The sequence below is a fragment of the Pyxicephalus adspersus genome, chromosome 1 (genome assembly GCF_032062135.1).
Source record: "Pyxicephalus adspersus chromosome 1, UCB_Pads_2.0, whole genome shotgun sequence".
NCBI lineage: Eukaryota > Metazoa > Chordata > Amphibia > Anura > Pyxicephalidae > Pyxicephalus > Pyxicephalus adspersus.
Genome location: NC_092858.1, coordinates 98,661,324 through 98,681,557, shown reverse-complemented (window position 1 = coordinate 98,681,557; position 20,234 = coordinate 98,661,324). Strand labels below are relative to the sequence as shown.

The 20,234-nt window shown below is 36.5% G+C and overlaps 1 protein-coding gene across 4 annotated transcripts in view; it reads right to left on the bottom strand.

Annotated features, from left to right (window-relative positions):
• The window catches only part of LOC140336855 (heterogeneous nuclear ribonucleoprotein R-like), a 42,973-nt gene that overhangs the window by 15,698 nt on the left and 7,041 nt on the right, over positions 1–20,234 (bottom strand). For 3 of the 4 annotated variants that reach the window (XR_011921949.1, XR_011921955.1, XM_072420266.1), the window contains exons 2-9: positions 17,796–17,902; positions 16,434–16,547; positions 16,179–16,355; positions 14,741–14,876; positions 14,110–14,315; positions 11,932–12,081; positions 10,513–10,634; positions 4,764–5,305 (exon numbers count right to left, since the gene is read on the bottom strand). Coding sequence is in view for 2 of the 4 variants with exons in the window: in XM_072420266.1 (XP_072276367.1) it covers positions 4,764–5,305; positions 10,513–10,634; positions 11,932–12,081; positions 14,110–14,315; positions 14,741–14,876; positions 16,179–16,355; positions 16,434–16,547; positions 17,796–17,876 (1,528 nt within the window). In the remaining 2 variants the exon portion in view is untranslated. Of the gene's footprint in view, positions 1–352; positions 5,306–10,512; positions 10,635–11,931; positions 12,082–14,109; positions 14,316–14,740; positions 14,877–16,178; positions 16,356–16,433; positions 16,548–17,795; positions 17,903–20,234 lie in introns of those variants that run through there. The other variant, XM_072420253.1, reaches the window with a different exon arrangement.

The window sequence follows — 20,234 nt, the reverse complement described above, 5'->3', positions numbered from 1 at the left end:
TTCTGACGGCATTCCCATGCAGATTGGCTAGCACTAAGTTACCGGTTTACATTACCTTACTCCGGAAAAGAGCTCAACAAAAAAACATTTTTCAACCTCACTTTCACATTTTTTGCAGTTATCACTTAGAAGGGATCATGGTGAATTTCTTTGTAAAGGTGAATTTTTTTCTTTCCTTTTGTCCATCTTGTAGGAGTATGATGAACAAAGCTAATATATATATATATTTTTTTTTCAAGAATAATTAAGCCCACTTTAATTTTCAGACGAAGCGAGATTGCATTCATAATTGAAGCTCATTAAGTATGCTTTTGGAATGATTTGACTTTTCACAGGTAAAATTTCAATGCAGTTTTAAAAACACAATCACTTTATTTGCAAAATGAAATTGAACAGTAAGAATTTAGAAAGAAGATTCTTGATGCTGATCTTCCACATTCAGCAAAGTTTTGATATGTGAGCTGACTGAATCCTTTGCTTATACCTGTTTGGAATATCAATTTAGTATTCATACACAATAAACATTCAGTTTTTGTGACTGCTTTAAATGAGTGATCAAATAAAACCTGACTTCTGTTTTGCCACTTCAATATGGGTACTTTGTTGAGCGTAACACAAGTTTAATTGCCTACAATGACAACTGATTTTTTATAACTTAGCAGATTCAAAGAAAAGATTTAAAAGAAAAGTAGCACACACTGGCATTTATCAATAATTAGCAATTTGTGTTTGACAGAGTTCACCTGCACAACTTTGGATTGGAACCCTGATCAGATCATGTTAACAATTCTGAATACAGTGATGTAAAATAGTAATATAATAGCTTCCTTATTCTGCTTGAATAATTTTCTCCTTACCTCTTTGGCCTATTAGGTATAAACTAAGAACAGCAGTGCTGCAGCTTTTACAGAAAATTGCTTAAATTGGAAACTACTAAGAAAATTTGAAGGCTCCTGGTATAAAGCACAACAAAACTTATAATGTGTGATTTGGCTCTAATAGAAGCAGTCCTGTTCTTACGTACAAGTCAAACAATACAAGGGCCCAGAATCTAAACCCACACACTTAATCACTACTTTCCAGTCTAGAATGCACATATGTTTATCGGGTGGTTGTTCTTAACAAATTGCAAGCATTTTGTTGTCATAGTCCCTTTTAAGGCACTAGAATACTCACCCCTACCTAGATTTGCCTAGAAGCCGCAATGAATGTTCACACAATCAAATGCTAGATGAAGAAGCTCATCCAAAACCTGCTGAGTCTCTACTACATTGTTCTGCATTTAGCCTGCTCCTAATTGGCAGGCCTTAAATGAGGGGCTGATGGCAAGAACAGGGACCACAACTTCAGCTAACACAGCTATTTTAACATGGAACAGTGCGACATTAACTATTCACCGAGCTGAATGATTGTGATAATTACCAAAATATCAGCAGCACCTGTTAAAGGCTGTACTGCTTACAGAATATAATGCTCTTTCATGAAACTAGCTATATTTGTGTACACATTCAGTCTTTGTTAGCAATGCTAGACAAGTTGGGAACTTTCAAACAGGGGTCTTTTCTTATGTGAACATATACATGTATATGTGTCAACACTTGCAGCTTTCCCTTGGTATTTTGTATATGTGTAGAAAATTCACTGTAAGCTTTTGTGTACATTGGTCCACTGGTCTCAGTATACTTTTTTACCCTATTTGTGAGTTCTGTCAAGGTACACAATAACCTAAGTTGGTAACAAGCTTTGAACATTTTTTTAAGCCTAAAAGACGGCTTCATAATAAAATAAATAAATAAAACAATCTTAAAAGGGACTCTAACAGTAACCTCATGCTCCATTGTCATGAAATAATAAAAGTACTTCAAAAATACTTTCATACAATATATTCTTTTGAACATTTTTTCTCAAAAAAAGGAATTTTCCTTCACAAATTTTTATTGCTCTGGATACAGCTGTATGGCCTGTTTTGAACATCACCATATAAAGCATCATAAACTGATGAAAGTAATTGAAATATAAATAGGAAAACCATTAAATGTGTTTTAGGAGTGATGTACAACCCCATTTGTTAGGGAAATTTAGGTCATTTCGCAATTTGATTTGATGATCATTTTACATTAGGGTCTTTTAGGCATTTTACATAAAGCCTTTTACTATTACAATGGCGGGATCGCTATAGAGAGCACAGCAAGGATGTGAAACACTCTTGCTTGCATATGTCACTCCATACTAGCTGGGTAAGCAAGGCTTTGCTTTCCCTGGTGATTTACTTTCTAAAGTATTTTAGGATGCAAGGGAGAGATACAAAGTTTAACAGTTCCTTTTCTGCTATTTGTCTGATCTCATGCTAACAACATGCGTTGTCTCCTGATGTGTATAGTGTGTATACCATTATCAAATAACACTGCATTGTGATCAAAATTTAAAATAACTACTGGGCTTTGTATAACATATTGGTATGGCTACTAGGGAGCTGTGGGATAGCAAGAGCTATGAGCATGAATTCAGACAGAAGGATACACAGTAGTTTACTTTCAAGATGATGTTAGCAACTTCTTAAAATTCTCTTGTGAAATCTGACATACTAGGGAATTAAACAGTAAAACATGTACTGATTTTTGTAAAATTGTTGTCTTGATTGCCCTAAGTAAATTCCTAATGTGTTAGGAAAAGGAGGTCTAAAGACATTGGGCTCTATTTATAATTTGTCCCCCCTGAAATTCGCTGACAGATGGTCGTATCTCTTTAGGCGTATCCTTTCAGTTCCTATCAAAAAGAATGACTCGTTCTGCCATCTAGTGGCCAACCTCAAAAATGCAAAGCTCTCACAATAGGAAATACTATCCCTGTAAGCTAAAAATTCTGAACTTATCTAGAGTGAACTTACAGGGGAATAATTTATAACTAGAGCCCATGGATTTCAATTCAAAATGTCCAACATTGACTATGGTGCCCAAAGTAAAAACAATGCTTAAAAAGTATAAAAGACTGTTGGACCTGGCCCTGCCATTCTATCTCTTTTTGTTAACTGTTTAAGCATTTGTCATCAGGAATATGTGCCATACAAATTTTATTCATGCTTAATTTATTTTTGGAAATCAGAGTGGGTTTAGGAAGCACCCGTTCACCAATATGAAAGAACACCGATTACCTTTTCATGAGAATTTCTAGAATCATTTTAAATCATTTGATTTACAGTTTTACCTGATGAATGTATTTGATCACTCACATATGCAGTCCATCCTCAGGATTGTGTTTGTTGTAAGAATCACAACTCAGAATTAGTTTCTCTTGTTTTCTTTTTAATAATATACAACCATGTATGGAAATGGTGTGGTTGTTTGCAGTGGGTTTTCGTTTTATCTTTGCTTTTTTTTTTTTTTTTTTTTTTTTAATTTTATTGAAATTGTACATGAACAAGAAAACTTAATATACAGTCACAGAACAAACTGTAGAGGCTTCTAGAGCCATGACGAAACAATTTGGTAAAACGTGTTTCCCTTCCAAAAAATGTGAAGTTGTATATAAAAAAAAAAAATAATCTATACCTAGGGATGCAAAACAGTTACACAAAACCTTAAAATGCTTAAAAAGACAACTATTAAAACTACAGAAGACTCATATAGTGTTTACACTTATGTACATCATTATTTACTTGACAAACTGAGATTCTTCAGGAAAAATGGAAAACTTTAGCCTCAACAGGCTGTTCTAAAACACGTAGCACTTTGGTCAACTGAGCTGCATACAAAGCCAGGGGTAATAAGTGGTCCAAAGTGAAATTGGTAAGGGCTCAACTTGCTGGGGAGAGCCATGAAACAAATCACACCTTTAATTACATTCCCATCTATTTAATAGTGTTGAAAAAGGGTTTAGACCAGCGCTCACACAACCCTAAGTTCTCTATCAAAGAACTCAACTTTTATTGGATCTTTAGTATTTATTTTGAAGAGATAAAAGTTTTCCCTTTATTTTTCTGGAGAATCTCTTTAATAAAGACTTATTTTAGAAGCACATAGGCTGCCATTGCTGACCGTCTGAAAGTGTCAGAATAATATTACTCTAGCTTCAGTACTAATCAAGTTCCCACTTTAAACATTCATTGTCAGATTAGCACCAACCTAATTTACTGAATCATTTAGTCAGGGAGTCAAAGAGCACTGATGCCATGGACAGCTAAGTGAACAGGAAGGTCGGCAATGGTGGCACACATATATCTCTCTCAAGACAGGTGTCCATTAAGAGACAACTAGTGAAACTACAAATTCTGCACAAACAATTATCGTCCCTAATAACAAAAACCTAACCCTTCTTAATATTACCTAAAAGTTAATAAAAACACTGGTATCCCCCAATTACTTAATGAAGGGTGTATTCACCCAAACTAAAACATTGTTAAAACCAAAAATGTTATCACAATCTAAAATGTGTGTAAACATAAAGTTAAGCAGAAAACTTACATCTGGGGGTTGGTTTTCATCTAAAATGAACCTCTACTTGAATTTACATAACTGTACCAACGTTTGCTTGGTGGACACCAATAAAACAAACTAAAAAAATATATTTACAGTATAGCAAACAAACACAAGGCCCAGTAAAAAGAAAGCATTGGTTACTGAAGCCTGTGTGCTTGTCGGTATGTTTATCTATAATTGTAGGTGTTTTAATGATTAAAATGTGTAGTTTTAGCCTCTACTATTTCCACTGCTGCCCATAAGAATCCTGATAAAACTCCTGGTTGTCATTACTGTAACCATAGTTACCAGTATAATCACCGCCTTGTTGCAGTGGCTGCTGGGCTATAGGCTGGCTTCCCCAATTCTGATTGTTGGTCTGGCGCCGTTTGGAGTCTGGCTGACTGTACCCGTCTGCCTTTCTTTTTCCACCAACATTCCCACCTCTACTTCCACGGTTACCACGCGAGTTCCGACCTCGTTGTGACTGTTGAGAAGGCCCACCACGTCCACCTCTGGATCCTCTAGGAGGGCCCATGGGAGAACCCCTTTGTAAAAAATTGGAGCGCCCTCCACGTTGGGGGGGAGCTGCTCTACCTCTAGGTGGTGGAGGTGCACCTCTACCACCTCTTCCGCCTCTCCCTCGCATAGGATATGCATCATCATAACCATAGTATGGGTCATCGTATCCACCGCGGTAGTCATGGTAATCGAATGTATAATAATCATCATAGTAATCTTCATAGCCATAGTAATCTTGGGGATAGGCATAGCCACCTCTGCCTCCACGGCCCCTGCCTCTGCCTGGAGGAGGCATACGAGGAGGGGGATAATAGTAAAAATCATCATACCTATGAATATAAACCAAGTATAAGCACAAGCAATCATTATAGTATAATCAAACAAAAGACAAAAGCAGTGGATTAAAAAAGAAAAAAAACTATAGTATGGTTTTACATCAGCATCAGCAATAGCTAAACCAAAAAAAAAACCATTTAAAAAGTATTCTTTCTTTTTTTTTAAGATCTATGTTTAATATCAACTTTTTGTAAACAATCATAATAATGTTTGAATGTTTTTAATATTGTTTCTGCCTATAGCCTGTTGTCCTTAAAAGGGGGACATACTTGTACATTATACAGTCATGGGAAAAAAAAAGCACATCCTATTTCAATTATAAATTTTTACGTATCAGGACACAATTACAAAAATCACCTGGGCCTTGGTTGGTGTTCAAACTATGTAAACACAACCTTTAGATGAACAACAACAGGACATATTACACCAGTCACTATTTATTTACTAGAGACTAAGCAAAAATTCAGATGCAGTGTGTGAAAAATAGGGTACACCCGTTTCCATAGGTAATAGGCGGGTAAAAAGCAGCCAGGTGCTGCTAATAAAATGCATTTGATTCACTTACTATTGTCAATTGCAAGTTTAGGGAGTGGCTGTGAGACTTGGATCTAGGATATTCTACAATTATTGCTTTTTTATCCACCCCCCTCCTTTTCTTTATCTCCTGTTGTTGTTTATGTAATTTGTCAGTTTTTTACTTTAGTTGTGGTGTGTTCTGTGGTTACTGTATTTATGCTTGTTTCCAGCACTATCATATGGGATCTCGCTACTTATTCTGGATTCCACATGCTTTGAAAGTTGCACTTGCTACCAATGGACATAGACATATACTTCAACTGGATCTTTGTTTTTACTACTTGTCCTGCTCTGTGTATATTGATCCCATACCTGTTTTGATATGTGTGTTTGTTTTTTGTTGTTCTTGTTTAAAATTTTCAATAAAAATTCAGTTTAAAAAAATGCACTTGATTTACGGCTCATCAGAAAAGTGTGACATCTCTGCAAAAGTTTGGCAGTTTGCTTGTCTGAAGCATTCGGGTGCTAATGGGCCTCAATGAACATGCTAAATATTAAGGTCATAAGATAATTAGAAAAAAAACAATTATGGCATGTTTGGAAATGTTGCTAGGAGAAAGGAACTTCTCTATAATAAGAACTGGACAGCATAGCTTAGCTTTGCAAAGTTGCATCTGAACAAGACTTTCAAGGACTTTGAATAGATAAAAGCAGGACAGGACCAAAGCAGAGACAAAAACCAAACACAGCATATCAGCACAAACTCCTCATACCAACAGTTAAGCAAGGTGGTGGAGGTGTGTTTATCTGAGCTTGTTTCAGAGCCACAGGACCTGGACACCCTGCAGTCATTAAGTCAACCATGAACTCCTCTACCAAAGTATTCTAGAGTGAATTGTGAGGTCATCTGTGCAACAGCTAAATCCCGGTTGAAATTGGGTCATGCAACAGCACAATGATCTCAAGCACACCAGCAAATCTACAACAGAATAGCTGAAACAGGAATGGAATTAAGATGTTGCAATGACCCAGTCAAAGTCCAAACCTCAACCTGATTACAATGCTGTGGCATTAGGCAAGCTGTGTAAATATGAATGAAACATCAATGAATTAAAGCAATGTTGTAAAGAAAAGTGGGCCACAGTTCCTCCACAACAACTTGAGATTGAAAGTCATAAAAAAAAATATTCAAGCAATTGCTGCTAAAGGTGGTTCTACAAGCTATTGAATTGTGAGGTATACCTCAATTTTTCCACATGGCTTCACTTTTTGGCTTTTCGTTAAATAAATGAATGAATGCTTTACACCTGAGGTTAGATTTAAAGAAAAAAAATGTATAACCTGCTAAGTAGATTATTTGTTATTATGTCCAGATACAAAAAAAAAATTGAATTGAAGGAAGATTGCTTCTTGCAAAACCCACTGAAAAGAATACAATCCCTATACAATCATAGTTCAACAGTTGTCAAGCATTAAATTGAATTGGGAGGAATCACATTTAAAACTCTCCTAGTGGTTAATTTACAAATTTCTATACTTAATCCAATAAAAATAGTTATAATGTGTAAGTATGTAAAAGGTTAAACACATCAACATTGTTTTATAAAATAAAAAAAAAATAAAAAAGACTTCTTGGGAGCATACCTATCTAAAAAGTCAGAATAAAATCTAGTAGCATGCTAGCTTTGGCTACTGCTGGGCCCCATAGCATCTCTATAGACCAGAAAGGATTGCGGATGCATACTTTACTACCACACAAATCATACTGAAACACAACTGTAAACATTTGCATTAATTGGTTTGCAAAACCTCAGAGTGCACAAGCCCTAAGAGTTCTTAGTAATGTTTTCTTTTGCTTTGTTGTACTATACATATGGATTTATTCACACCAAGAACGCCACTATATAGCACTATTACCTTTAAAATGGAGCTGCTTCAATTCTCTTACCCTATTCACAGCCTTTAATACAAAGGAGAACATGCAGAGAGCCTATTGCAATCTGGTCAAAATTTTATAAAGCAAGAATACATTGAAAGGAAACATAATTAGAGATTATAAACTTGAAGTGTACCATACCAACAAATTGGACAAAATGAATTTATGAAGGACAGTGGCAATATAAAGGTTATAAATCCATAGCTACCAATTATTGCACTGGACTTCGTACTGCCTTAAAGTAGGTGGATTAGTTTGAACTTACCATGGTGTATGAAACATAAATAAAACCTTTTGTGTGACCTCTGTATTGTTTTGGCAAATTGGCTAGATAATAAAGGAAAACATGTTTTCCTCGAGCAAGTATGGTTAGCTGGCTTTACACCGGGTAACACTGAGCTCCAGACATATGTAAAAGACACAAATTAAAAGAAGCCTTAAAAGTATTAGTATTGTCTTCTACAAAGACAAAATTTAGTGGGAAAATAAGGAAACCATTCTTTTTTAGGCACTATAAAGTTTTGGTAATTCACGGATTAAAGATAAAAACAAAGTTTAAAGGACTAAAGTAAAAAAAGGGAATATAGCTAAAATTAAAATGGTGAAAAAAATATGCCCCATACAAGTTATTTCATGCAAACAACATAAAATATCTATTAATATTATACTGTATTTAAAAAAGTGGCAACATATTATGCAGCGCTGAACATCAAATAGGGGTAGGAAATGACAGACAGATACAGACAGTGGGCCTGATTTTTTTTAAACCTCTCCAAGGCTGGAGAGGAGACACTTTATAAAATCAGACCCAGTGACAGAGGAGAAGACCCCGCCCAAAAGAGTGTAAAAACTAAGAGGTAGGTGTGGGTGGGAGGAAATTAGTACACAACAAAAGGGTATGAACAAATGGTGGATAATTAGTGAGGGTTTAGGTGACAGACATAAGAAAACAGGTATGAGAGTTTAAAAAGATTGGTTCAAAAGATCTTTTAAATATGCAGCAAAAGGAACCCTAATAGGACAAGGAAGGGACTTTTAGAAAGAGTAAGGAAGTCAGGTAAGAGCACAATAGCTTGAATTTGATTCAGAGGTGAAATGGAAGTCAGTGTAAAAATGTGCAAAGGAGGCAGCAGATGAGGTGAGGTGTGAATGGTAGATAAGTGGAACCGCAGTAATAATGATAGATTGTAGAAGCAAAAGTCTGGGATGCCAGAGAAGAGTATGTTACAGTAGACCAGACAAGAGATATGAGCATGTACTGGGAATCTGGTGGTGAAGAAATGTGTAGAATCAAAGGTGACACAAGGACAACATGCTTGAGGGTCAAATAACAACCAGACTTATTGCCAATTAGAAAGATATCACGGGGTGTTTTTGAAAGTGAGGGGGAGGAAGATGATGAGTTCTGTTTTATCCAGGCTAACTTTTAGAAACCTTGAGCCATCTCTTTATGGCATAAAACTTGGGCAACGGTGCATACATTCTCTTCCTTCGGCTGTATCTAAAACCACCATTTTAGGCTGATGAAGAAAAGTTATAGAACGTAATTATTAGAAAATGCTTCCATTTCTTTTACTTGCCAGAAACTTGGTTTGCATAATGGTTGTTCTTCCGGCACACTATTTTTTTTCAAAATATGCGGCAAACCATCAAGTCAGTTTTTCAGGTACTTATTTAGGTTTGGAGTGCACAGAAATGCTATAGTAGCTAAGTAGGGGAAATTTGCAGTGAATGACAGACCTAACATAAATGTGTGTATAGAAAATGCCACAACAACCTTGAGAAACCTTTGAGGTTTAAATGGCTTCTTTCCATACTGCTTAAAAACATTTCTCTGGGGGAAAACTGTAAATATAGCTTTAATTTTTCACTGTATTTGCAGCGTAAAGAGTACCATTTATGAAATGGAGATGTTTTTGAAGGTATCCACATTCAAATATATAGCAAAGATTGCATTAAAATCGAAAGTTAAGTCCTGGTTTAACACTTCTCTTTACTGGGTCACTGCTTGTTACTAGTGCACAATGTGCATGGTATCTCCTGTAATTTTTACATCATTACAAGACAAAATAGTGACATGGGGCAGCGAGAGGAACATGAATCTCAGATGTTAGAGGATTAATGAGAATGTGTGTAAAGTGCAAACATTTATAACATGTTTCCTAATTAATCTTAAGAAATATACAGTATTCCTTAAAATAATGTTCTAAGCTTGAGGCACATTTTTGACTATTTTTATTTTAGCTACACATTTAATGAAATGCAGCAAAGCTATAATAAAGATTTAGGTCCATTTCGGCATTCTACTGCAGGTTCAACCACACTTCCATTTAACCTAATAGGAGTGGTTGGGAACCATTTTTTGCATGCATTTACACACAAAGATACTGTTGTGGTAGATTGTGGTGTAGTTCCTAAAAGTGAGAGGTTGCTTTTGGTCGCATGGTTGCCTTTCCTCCTCTGGAGAAGGAATTGGACCTCAACTACATAGTAAAACTGTTAAACACTGCAGTTGATAGCATAGTAGTTGAAGAGAGCCAGCTAGGAGCACCTAACAGCTGCGGTGGGAAAACTGAATGGTTGGCCACACCCGGGAGCAAAGTTCTGACTGTGGTTGAGCCTGCAGCAAAAGAAGGGTCAGCCGCAGGGATAAATCGGCCCTGGGGGGTTTCAGTTTTTTTGTGATTTGCATCAAATACTTTAAAATAATAGAAAAAAAAACACACAACAAATATACAATACACTTACATGGGACCGCGAGAAGCTTGTCGAGCTGCCTGCCGTTCTTTTCTCTTCTTGTCTGGGGGTTTTGCCAATACAATTTCAATTTCTTCCCCTTCCAAGTCTGTTCCATTCATTTCATCCATAGCCTTTTATGCAAAAAAAAAAAAGGACTGAATATTCAGAAGCAATAAGATTACCTTAATATTATGCAATGTGATATATAGGAAGGGCACCAAAGTAAAACCACCAGACTAAATGAAACAAGTTCAAGGCCATGTCCAGTTAATTAGTGCAGGAAAAACAGCATGACAATTCTACAAAAGAAGAATTTTAAAGTGGTTATGCATTCACTTTTGTCATCCTTACTCCCACACTCTTCCATGTTTCCTTCAAAATAATTTACGCTTTATACTCACCAGCCACTTTATTTGATGCAGCTGTTTAACTGTTTGTTAACACAATTATAACATAATCAACTAAGTATATGGCTACAACTCAATGCACTTAGGAACGTAGACGTGAACACAATCTGTTCCAGTTCTAATCAAACAACAGTATGTGGAGGAAAGGTGATTTAGGTCATTTTGAACATGCCATGTTGGTGCGAGACTACAGGCGAACATTACAGGAACGAATGATCTGCTGGGATTTTCACGCATAACCACCTCTAGGTTTCATGGTAAAATGGTCCAAAAGAAGGGCAACAGTAACTCAAAAAGACATTCAATACAATGAAGGTATGAAGAAGAGCATCTCTGAATGCCCAACATGTGCTACCTTTAAGCAGAAAGGCTACAGCAGCAGGAGAAACTATTGGGTGCAAAAACAGGCACCTGAGGTCACAATTTACATGGGCTCATCAAAATTGGAGAAGAGAATATTGGAAAAACATTGCTTGGTCTGATCTGCCCAATATCCGCTGTGAAATTTGTATGGTAGAGTCAGAATGTGCTGTCGCCAACATATCATGGATTCATCTTGTTTCAATGGTGCAGACTATTATGACCGCAGTGTGCTCATATTCTAATTGATAGAGTGAGGTGAACAAATCTAGAGAAATAGTGTGATGGTGTCATGTTATTAAGGACCAAATCCCTGAGAAATGTTTTCAGCACCTTGTTGAACATAGGCCACAAAGAATTATATCAGTTCTAAAGGCAAGAATGGGTACAACCTGGTACTAGGGTTACCTCATTAGGTGGCTGCTGCATGTAGAAGTCATCAGTAAGATATGCGCATGAATGCTGTAAGAGCAAAAATAAACTTTTGCATTATTTTGAATGTACTGCTAAATTTACTGCTTGTAATGAATGACCGAAAGTCTATAATCCAAGTAATGTAGTAAACAAATGCCCATACACAGAGGGTGTAAAACTCAATTTGTAAAAATAGAATTTCCCCAATATTACCACTTTTATTTCTTTAAATCATTATTAGTCTCACCCTGACTGCGGAGTCTCTCTCCTCAAAGTGTACAAAGGCGTAATCCTTTAGTTTCTTCACCCTTTCGAGCTTCCCAAACACTGAAAAAGCCTTTTCCAGGATTTCTTCAGTTACAGTGGAGGATAGGTTTCTCACAAAAAGTACTTTGACCTAAAAAATATCATTCAATGATAAAGTAATAAAAATAAGTTAATACTCCTTAAAATACCTAGATTTTTTGAGCGTGCTGCTACGGAAAAAAAATAGTCATCACAAATAGAGGTTTTTATTAGTCATCGAGTTCACGCTAATAAAAACAGCTTCCATACCTATGGTGATATTTAGGCTTTTAAATTAAACATTCTGATCAGAGAACCGTCATAAGCCAAAACACAAGGAAGTATTTAAGGTTCTACTAAACCCAAAATTGAAAAAAGAACATTTTAAAAGAAACTGAGTTGAAACTGGTGAACAAAATGTTTGTTTTATGGGCTAAATATGTATGTACACTGCCCTACATCACCTTTTCTCACAATTATTCAATGAGAGTTCATGAATGTTCATTGTAAGAACTAAGTCTGTTAACAGGAAACTAATAAGCATGAGAAGTTCTGTTGTTAAACAGCTACATGTAGGCAACCTTACACAATAGGCTTTGAATTTTGAAATGTTCAGTTCCAAAAGGCAATATCATTACTTGTAACACTAATCTTTTGAAAAATGTGCATTGTTCAGTTTAGTTAGGAATATGCTACTACCTACAGAAGAATTATACACTGAGAAACATCTGTAAACCAAGGTCAGGATTACCTCTACAACTACCAACATGCAGGTGAGTACTACAGACAATGTACTATGAAAATAATTTGACAGTAAGAAAAAAAAGAGAACAAGCTACAGCAAAAAATATTAGACCTTGAGAATTGCTCCAAAGAAGCACAATTTTAGGATCAGGAACCCCCCGAATCTATTGAGAATCTTGAAGGGGGTTGCAAAATATTTTCTAGACTTCTGAGTCTAGAAAAGGGTTACAACTGATTATAGGTTTGGTCATTGCAGATATCTCATTTACAGAAATAGTAAGCACCTTGTTAAGGAAATATATATTCCAGGATGCTTCAAATCTTTGTAGAGAAAGAGTTGTTAAATTGGGTACAAAAGGAAATGTATTTGTTTCTTTATGAATTGAAAACAACTTAATGCTGGACCCTGCACTGGAAAGCTCTCAACTCTTAACTTTTAGCAAAAACACCAAAGGGTGTTTTTTAATAAAGTACATTCGAAGGGGGTCTCTCAGATGGAAGTACATGTTTCAAATGTGGAGTCTAGGCGGCTACACTTTATCATAATTTCTGTGAATGCCAAATTATTAAACAATTCTGGAGGCAAGTGGTACATTATATCCATAGATATCTACTGAATGACATACCATTCACGCCAGAATGGGTAGTTTTTGGTTTAGTGGAGTCTGATTTACCTGGGCCACCAAAAGATTAGCACTCTTACCTTCGGCTTTTGCTAAGAAAACCATTTTTTTATTGCTGGTTGGAATCCACGACCCCAACAATGCGTCTCTTTATGACTAAATTACAAGAGCTATTCAGATTGGAATGCATAGAGGCCTCTTTCCACAAAGAATCTAAAACTCAAATTTTCTTTGAAGCATGGGAAAGTTTTATTGACACACTAAACCTAGCTAACAAAACAAAATTGTACAACTGTTTTCGTCACACTACATGGTACCTTGAAAGAGAACTAATAATAAATGACCCCCCTATTGTTCTGTGAATGTTGATTATGCCTATTTCTTGCACTACCGACACTTTATAATTGTTGTATGTTTTAATGAAAAGTCTTGACCTACCTTTTCGACTAATATGAAAACATGTATAGTATTTGAACTGTGTTGAAAATTTATCATTTGTTCCTTTTTGTTTTATCAGTTGGAAAACAAAATGTTTGTACTTTTTTCCACTGTTTACCGTCAATAAAAATATATTTAAAAAAAAAAAAGTACACTCAAAGCTTTGATTTTAAAAGTAGGATATCCTTAATTTCTGACATAGCAGAATTTCATGCATTCTAAGCAGCACCATTTGATTCATTCCCTACAGGGAATCAATTGCTTTGATACCTCGTTTAGCAATATAGGATGCTCTGAAAATAAGAGCTTGGTAATTTTTTTACTCAGCTTCTCACCTTCGCCATAATCTCAGGATCTGGCTCCTCCACAGGATCTGCCCACTCCACAGTGACGGCATTCCCCCAAACCTTCACCTTTCCACTCATCAACCTGCGTCTGGCCTGAGCTGCACTTTTGTGGTCTTCATACTCCAGAAAACAGAAGCCACGATTCTTTTTCTTGTCATCCGGTTGATGATAGAGGATCACATCCACCAGGCCCTCTAGAATATTAACAATGAACTGTCAACACAAACTGGGAAACCACAACAGAGTAGAAAACATAGAATCTGACAAAAACTTAGTAAGAAGAAAATTAATGGTTCAGTGATATAAATTTTCATAGAAAATCATAAGTGTTTTTCTTTAAGGATAACTCCATCACCCCAAAAATAAACTCCTGTCACTCCTATTAACTTATTAAGGGAGATGAGAAATAACTTATAGATCTTAAACACTCGGAAAACAGCTTTTGTACCAGAAGGGAGTAGTTTTGATACTAAAAGAACAGAAAGATATTGGAGGGGGCATCTTTAATTTTGTGGGGTAATAGTGGAGTTATTTCTAACTGGTTATACATTAAAAAAATCCACCAAAATGTACGGTTTCATAATGCTAGTCACAACGAAATCTGCCTTTAAAACAGTACCTGTTACTTTACTAAACTCCTCTAAAATATTTTCTTTTGTCTTATTTTTGGGTATGGACCCAACAAAAAGTCTGTTATTTGCCACAGAAATGCACACTCCAATGTGTTTGCCAGGGCGTATTTCATAGTTGTCACACTAAAAAGAGAAAGTAAAAACTGTTAGCAACTGCAACATCTAACAGCTTATTCAAAAACATGGAAAAAAAATCTGAAAGGGGGATGCCAGGGTGTTTTTTCAACATCAACAAATATTTAAACCAACAGACAGTACCCAATTGTTAATTATTGGTTTTAAGAAAATTGGCCATATAAGCATCATTCGTGCTAGTCTGACAATGAGAATGCTGGGGCACAAGTTATTTACATTAAATTTGCAATCACTCAAGGGTAGTTCAGTGTCAATGCTCCACTACTTCTACTGTAGTTTCATGCCATATCACAAACACATAATTAAGACTTACAAAACATGTTAGGGACAGTAAACAACAGAATATACATTATAATTTTACTGTAATAACAAACAGATACCAAATCCATGTGAGACAGGATGCCATTAGACCAGGGGGCTCCAACTCAACCAAATCTGGCCCGCACTGTAATTATATTTTGCTAAAAGAAAATACCAAATGTCTACTAGAGCTGACCTGCCGGTAGACAGTGCATGCACCGTTAATAGTACAAATCCCTGAATGTCCTGCTGGCGCATCAACAAGGTTGGCCCGTGATTTTTGTCCAAATTTATCAACTTGGCCCACTGTGTATTTCTATTTGACACCCCTGCAATAAACCGCGATAGCTAAATATTTGCACACACACTATACTATGCTAGAGTTTGAGGCCACCAGAGAAATTTAGGTTTAAAATTATATATTATGGCAGTAAGGGTAAAAAAAAAATATTTTAAATAAGATCCAAACCCCTACCAGTCAGCGTTTAGTTTTGTTTAAGCATGTGTCTCATAGATCATTTCGTGTTACCTTTCTCTTCATAACAATTTTTTTTCCATTTTTAAGTGCAACAAGTCATAATCAGCCATTTCCTGTCTTTCTAATAGTGAAAACAGTGAACCATTCCTGTGCACTGTGTGTTGCTACAGCCCCTTTAGTCTTAATCAGGACCACTTGTGACAAGATGGCAATACAGTGTAACAACTTGAGAAAGAAGTTGTTGCCCCATACCAGAATGTGTCTGAACAAGAACCTTAATGGCAGGATCCCCAGACATTCTTTTAGAGAAGCTTCAGATTTAAAAAAAGATTAAAAAAAATACTGGAAGTTACAGCTTAGATGGTATTTGAGCAATTGAATTTTTATCTACTTTAAAGTATGCCTGGAGAAAACTTCACCCCAGCAACCCTTTATTAGTACTGGTCATTACTGTCACTGAAACATTTTTTATGATATACATATTAAAACAAAAGATCATGATAAATACTTACCAGCTTAACTGCTTCTTGTGCTGCTTCTTTATTGCAGAATGTGATGAAGGCATATCCTCTATTCTGTCCAGTTAAAGGATCCATCATAAGTCGAAGATCCCAGATAGGCCCTGCTTTTTCAAAAAGAGGTACCAACTCATCTTCATAGAGATCTCTGGGTATCTTGCCAACAAAAACCTGTTAAATCATTAAACAATAAGGAAAAAATGTTCTGATTCCAAGTGTGGGTAAAAGAGAAAGTAATTGTGTACAAACCTCTGTCCCAATGCCAGGCTGGGCACACGAAGCCACAGATTCAGGAGGGGGACCTCCATATTTTCTCTGTCCAGTTGTCACATCTAAACTATATCCAGTTCTTTCCAATAATGCCTGGGAAGAAAAACAAACTGTCAACAATATTACCAAAATACCAATCAAGGGGCTTCTAACCTTTCTAAAAAAAAAAAAAAAAAACATCTACCCCCAATATCATTATCTGAATAGTAGTGATCAAGTTAGGTGTTGTGTTATGCATTGGGATTTTCCTTTTTTTTGGGGTGCATTACCCAATCTCGCACCTGCAAAAAGCAACATTAGGTGACGTGAAGAACAACCAAGATGAAGATGATAGCGCCTGCTGTCCAGTCCGTGCTAGAAAGAAGAAGGAAGATAGGATGGTACAGGACCTACTGGACTTGGTTTGTGGAAGTAGCGACAGGTATTGGGAAAAAGAAACACTCAGCATAGAGTTTATTGCAAGTCTATGGGAGCTCACTAATGAAAGGCTACAGCTGTACTACTGAGATAAGTAGACAGCTAGGGAGAGTGTTTTCAGTGTTTTTCTATTTCTAGAGAGATAGAGAGGGGTAACTTGCATTTAATAAAAGGTACACCTGTAGTTTAACCACCAAAGCTGAGAATATTGGCCACTTAAAAGAGTCTTCAGCATTACTTTTCTCTCTCTCAACACTGTCTTGAACCTCATTCTGGGGTTAGTTTTTAGTATAGGCAGGAGTAATGAATGACAGAGACTTACAATACAATACAATACAAAAAAACAATAAAAATTATAGGTGTACCAGCGGTAATAAAAGCACCCTAGATCAGATACTATTATGATTACAATAATTCATCTGTAGCAGGGGCATCTAAACACACACCCCAGAGGTTGAGTCGCCTATATTTCAACTGGAAAGAAAATAGTTCAACAGGAGAGCTTGAATATTAAGATTAGCAAAATCACATATCCTAAAAGGAAGGTAAAACTATTCACAATAATTTATTTTGTGTTTTGAGCAGTTTCCCTGGTGTCCATCTTTAAAGCTTTCATATGTGATAACGCTGTGTAAACCTAATTACAGACATCAGTCATTTATTTTGATGTCAGGTCCCCATTGAGAACAACCTAGGAAGGAGGGTTGCAGCTCAGACACTTAAAATGTTCCTAAGGAATCCTACATTTAAAAAACAGAAGACATGCTTTTACAACCATTGACATGACTGATTTTCAAAAATACTACACATAGTTGTAGCTTACATCTTTGTTTAAATAGACAACTTGAATTTGAATGAACAGGAGTAATAGGAAGAACAAAGCAATATTCTTCAGTGAACATTTCACTGAAACAAACTGATTACCTTGATCTTCGCTTCATCTGGAGCCTTGATGCTTTCCTGAGGCTTGTTTCCCGGTTTCTCCCTCTGCCTATAGGTTTTCATAACTTTAGTGAAATATAGTGTCCGCTCTGGGGGAAAAAAAAATTTGGTCGATTTTTTCTTTTTTTAATATTTTTTATACAGCTGACACATTACGGTATCACCTGTTGACACTAGATTACTAGTAAATTAAACTTCCCCACTGTCATATAGACTATTTTTATACTCTCGTGCTCCACATTTTAATTCCGGTAGAATTGATCTCTAAAAAAAAAAATGCTCTGTAATGGAGAAATGTCTTCCTTATGATCCAGAAGATTTTTAACCTTTATTTACCTGAAAACCACACATCTCTGTCATGAGGGGGTTTTATTGTGCATGAAATAAAGATGCCAGTTATGATGCATTGTTGACCGAGGATCCACCACCAATAGATATTCCAGTCTAGTAATTTGGAGTCAGATATGTAACTTACACTTCTACGTTTTATGGCAACCCTTCACTTGCCACAGATGGTAAACTATTTGCATAGGTTTTTCCCTTTTGTAAGGTTTTACTTTTAAATCCTCCTTGCCATACACGGTGTTGATACTCTGCAGGCATATCATACACTTTACAATGTTTCATCTTTTTAACTGCAGTCAGAACAACCCTCTCTCCTGTGTTAATGATGAGTAAACCTTTGGCACATCTGCCATTGATGATAGCACAATAAATCACAATCCTTAGCTCCCTGCTTTATGATTCTGATTCTGTGTAAGTTTTAGAAGACTTTTTCAATAAACCCTATGACACCAAAATAGTAAACTTCTGCAAGGACAGGGGTTTCTCAGCTTCTCTCACATTGGGCCGGCAGTGAAAGTTACACTAAACATTATCACAAAAATGTTCTCCATATATGTAATTTGTAGATCTGTCTAAGATCTCTCTAAGCAACCTGAATAATGTAACACTATTCAATGTAATGGGTTAGAGCAGTGGTCCCCAACCTTTGCATGGACTCCAGACTGCGCATGCATGGGGAGCGATGTGTCATTCAAGGGGGAAAAATTAATTAATAAGCCTGAAAGGTGCTCGTCATGATGCCAGAACCTGCAAACTCTCCCATATCAGATCTGAGCCGGCAATGGGAGAGTGGGTGGGGTTGTGTTCAGAGACGCAACCTGTTCACCACCCTAAGCCTGCGATGTCTCCGGTGGGTGCACCGGCCAGAGCCATGGGCTCCCCCAACCTCCGGGGGTTGGGGACCTCTGGGTTAGAGAAAATATTGGATTTAGGCCTATGTTTTCAGTGCACAGACATTTTTATAAAGCTCATCAAATTTATGAAAGCTCATCAAGGCTGGAGAAGATACACTTTCATCAGTGAACCTGGGTGATGAAACATGCCATGGATTTCTTGAAAGTCATTTGATATTTGTTAGCAAATGTTTTCAATCCTGGACCAGATCTATTTCAGGTTTGCTGGATCACCCTGCTTCACTGTTGAAAGTGTTACTTCTTCAGCACTGGAGAGCTTTAATAAATCATGTCCATTGTGTCAGCACAGAGGCATTCCTGGACTTTTTTCTTAGCATAAACTAAATGACTGACAGGACAGAAAACAGGGGAAGGCTAGGACAGCACTAAGGGGAAAGAATGGGCAGGATGATCCTGTGCATTCATCAGGCAGGAAAGGATTTCAGCTTTATCTAAGGGATGCAAAAGCAGCGAATCAAAACATTGGCCAAATAAAAGCAAACGATTGAAAGAAATCCACATTTTCCAGATCCCCCAGTTCTCTCTCCATAGTCTATCTTCTGTAGTTTTGGAAAGGCTTGATAAATCAGGCTCACTGTTTTGAATGAATGTTCCCCTAATTTTTCAAGTACTGTGAGCACTTTTATGCTCATATCAAATCAGGGCATATTCAAAAGAAACGGTGGGAATACACAGTTAGAAAGTATCTGCAACATTATTTCTATTTTTTGATAGACTAGGAAAGGATTAGAGTTCCTGTCCAACCAAAGGTTGTAGCCTGGACAGGAATACAACTGTCAGCTTTTTTTTGTTGTCTTATTTCCCTTCAGATTTTAGCACTGTCTGGTCAACGTTTCACATCAGAACTGGAAGTGAGAACCCCCCAGGTAACAGTAGAACCTAGAGAGCGTTCTAACCTTCCCACCTTCTACCTACATTTAAAAAAAATAAATACAAATTAAAAATATAACTTAGAATATGAACACATGATAAAAGGACTTCAGAATCAAAAACTTTTAAAACCTTAGTTAATTATTTACCTAAAGAAACAAAGCTTTATCAACTGAGCCTCATACAGTTTATATTCCCAAACTAAAGCTGCATACACACTGCCAATTTTTGTCGTTGGAAAGGATCTTTCACGATCCTTTCCAACGACAAGGGAGTGCACGATGCATGAACG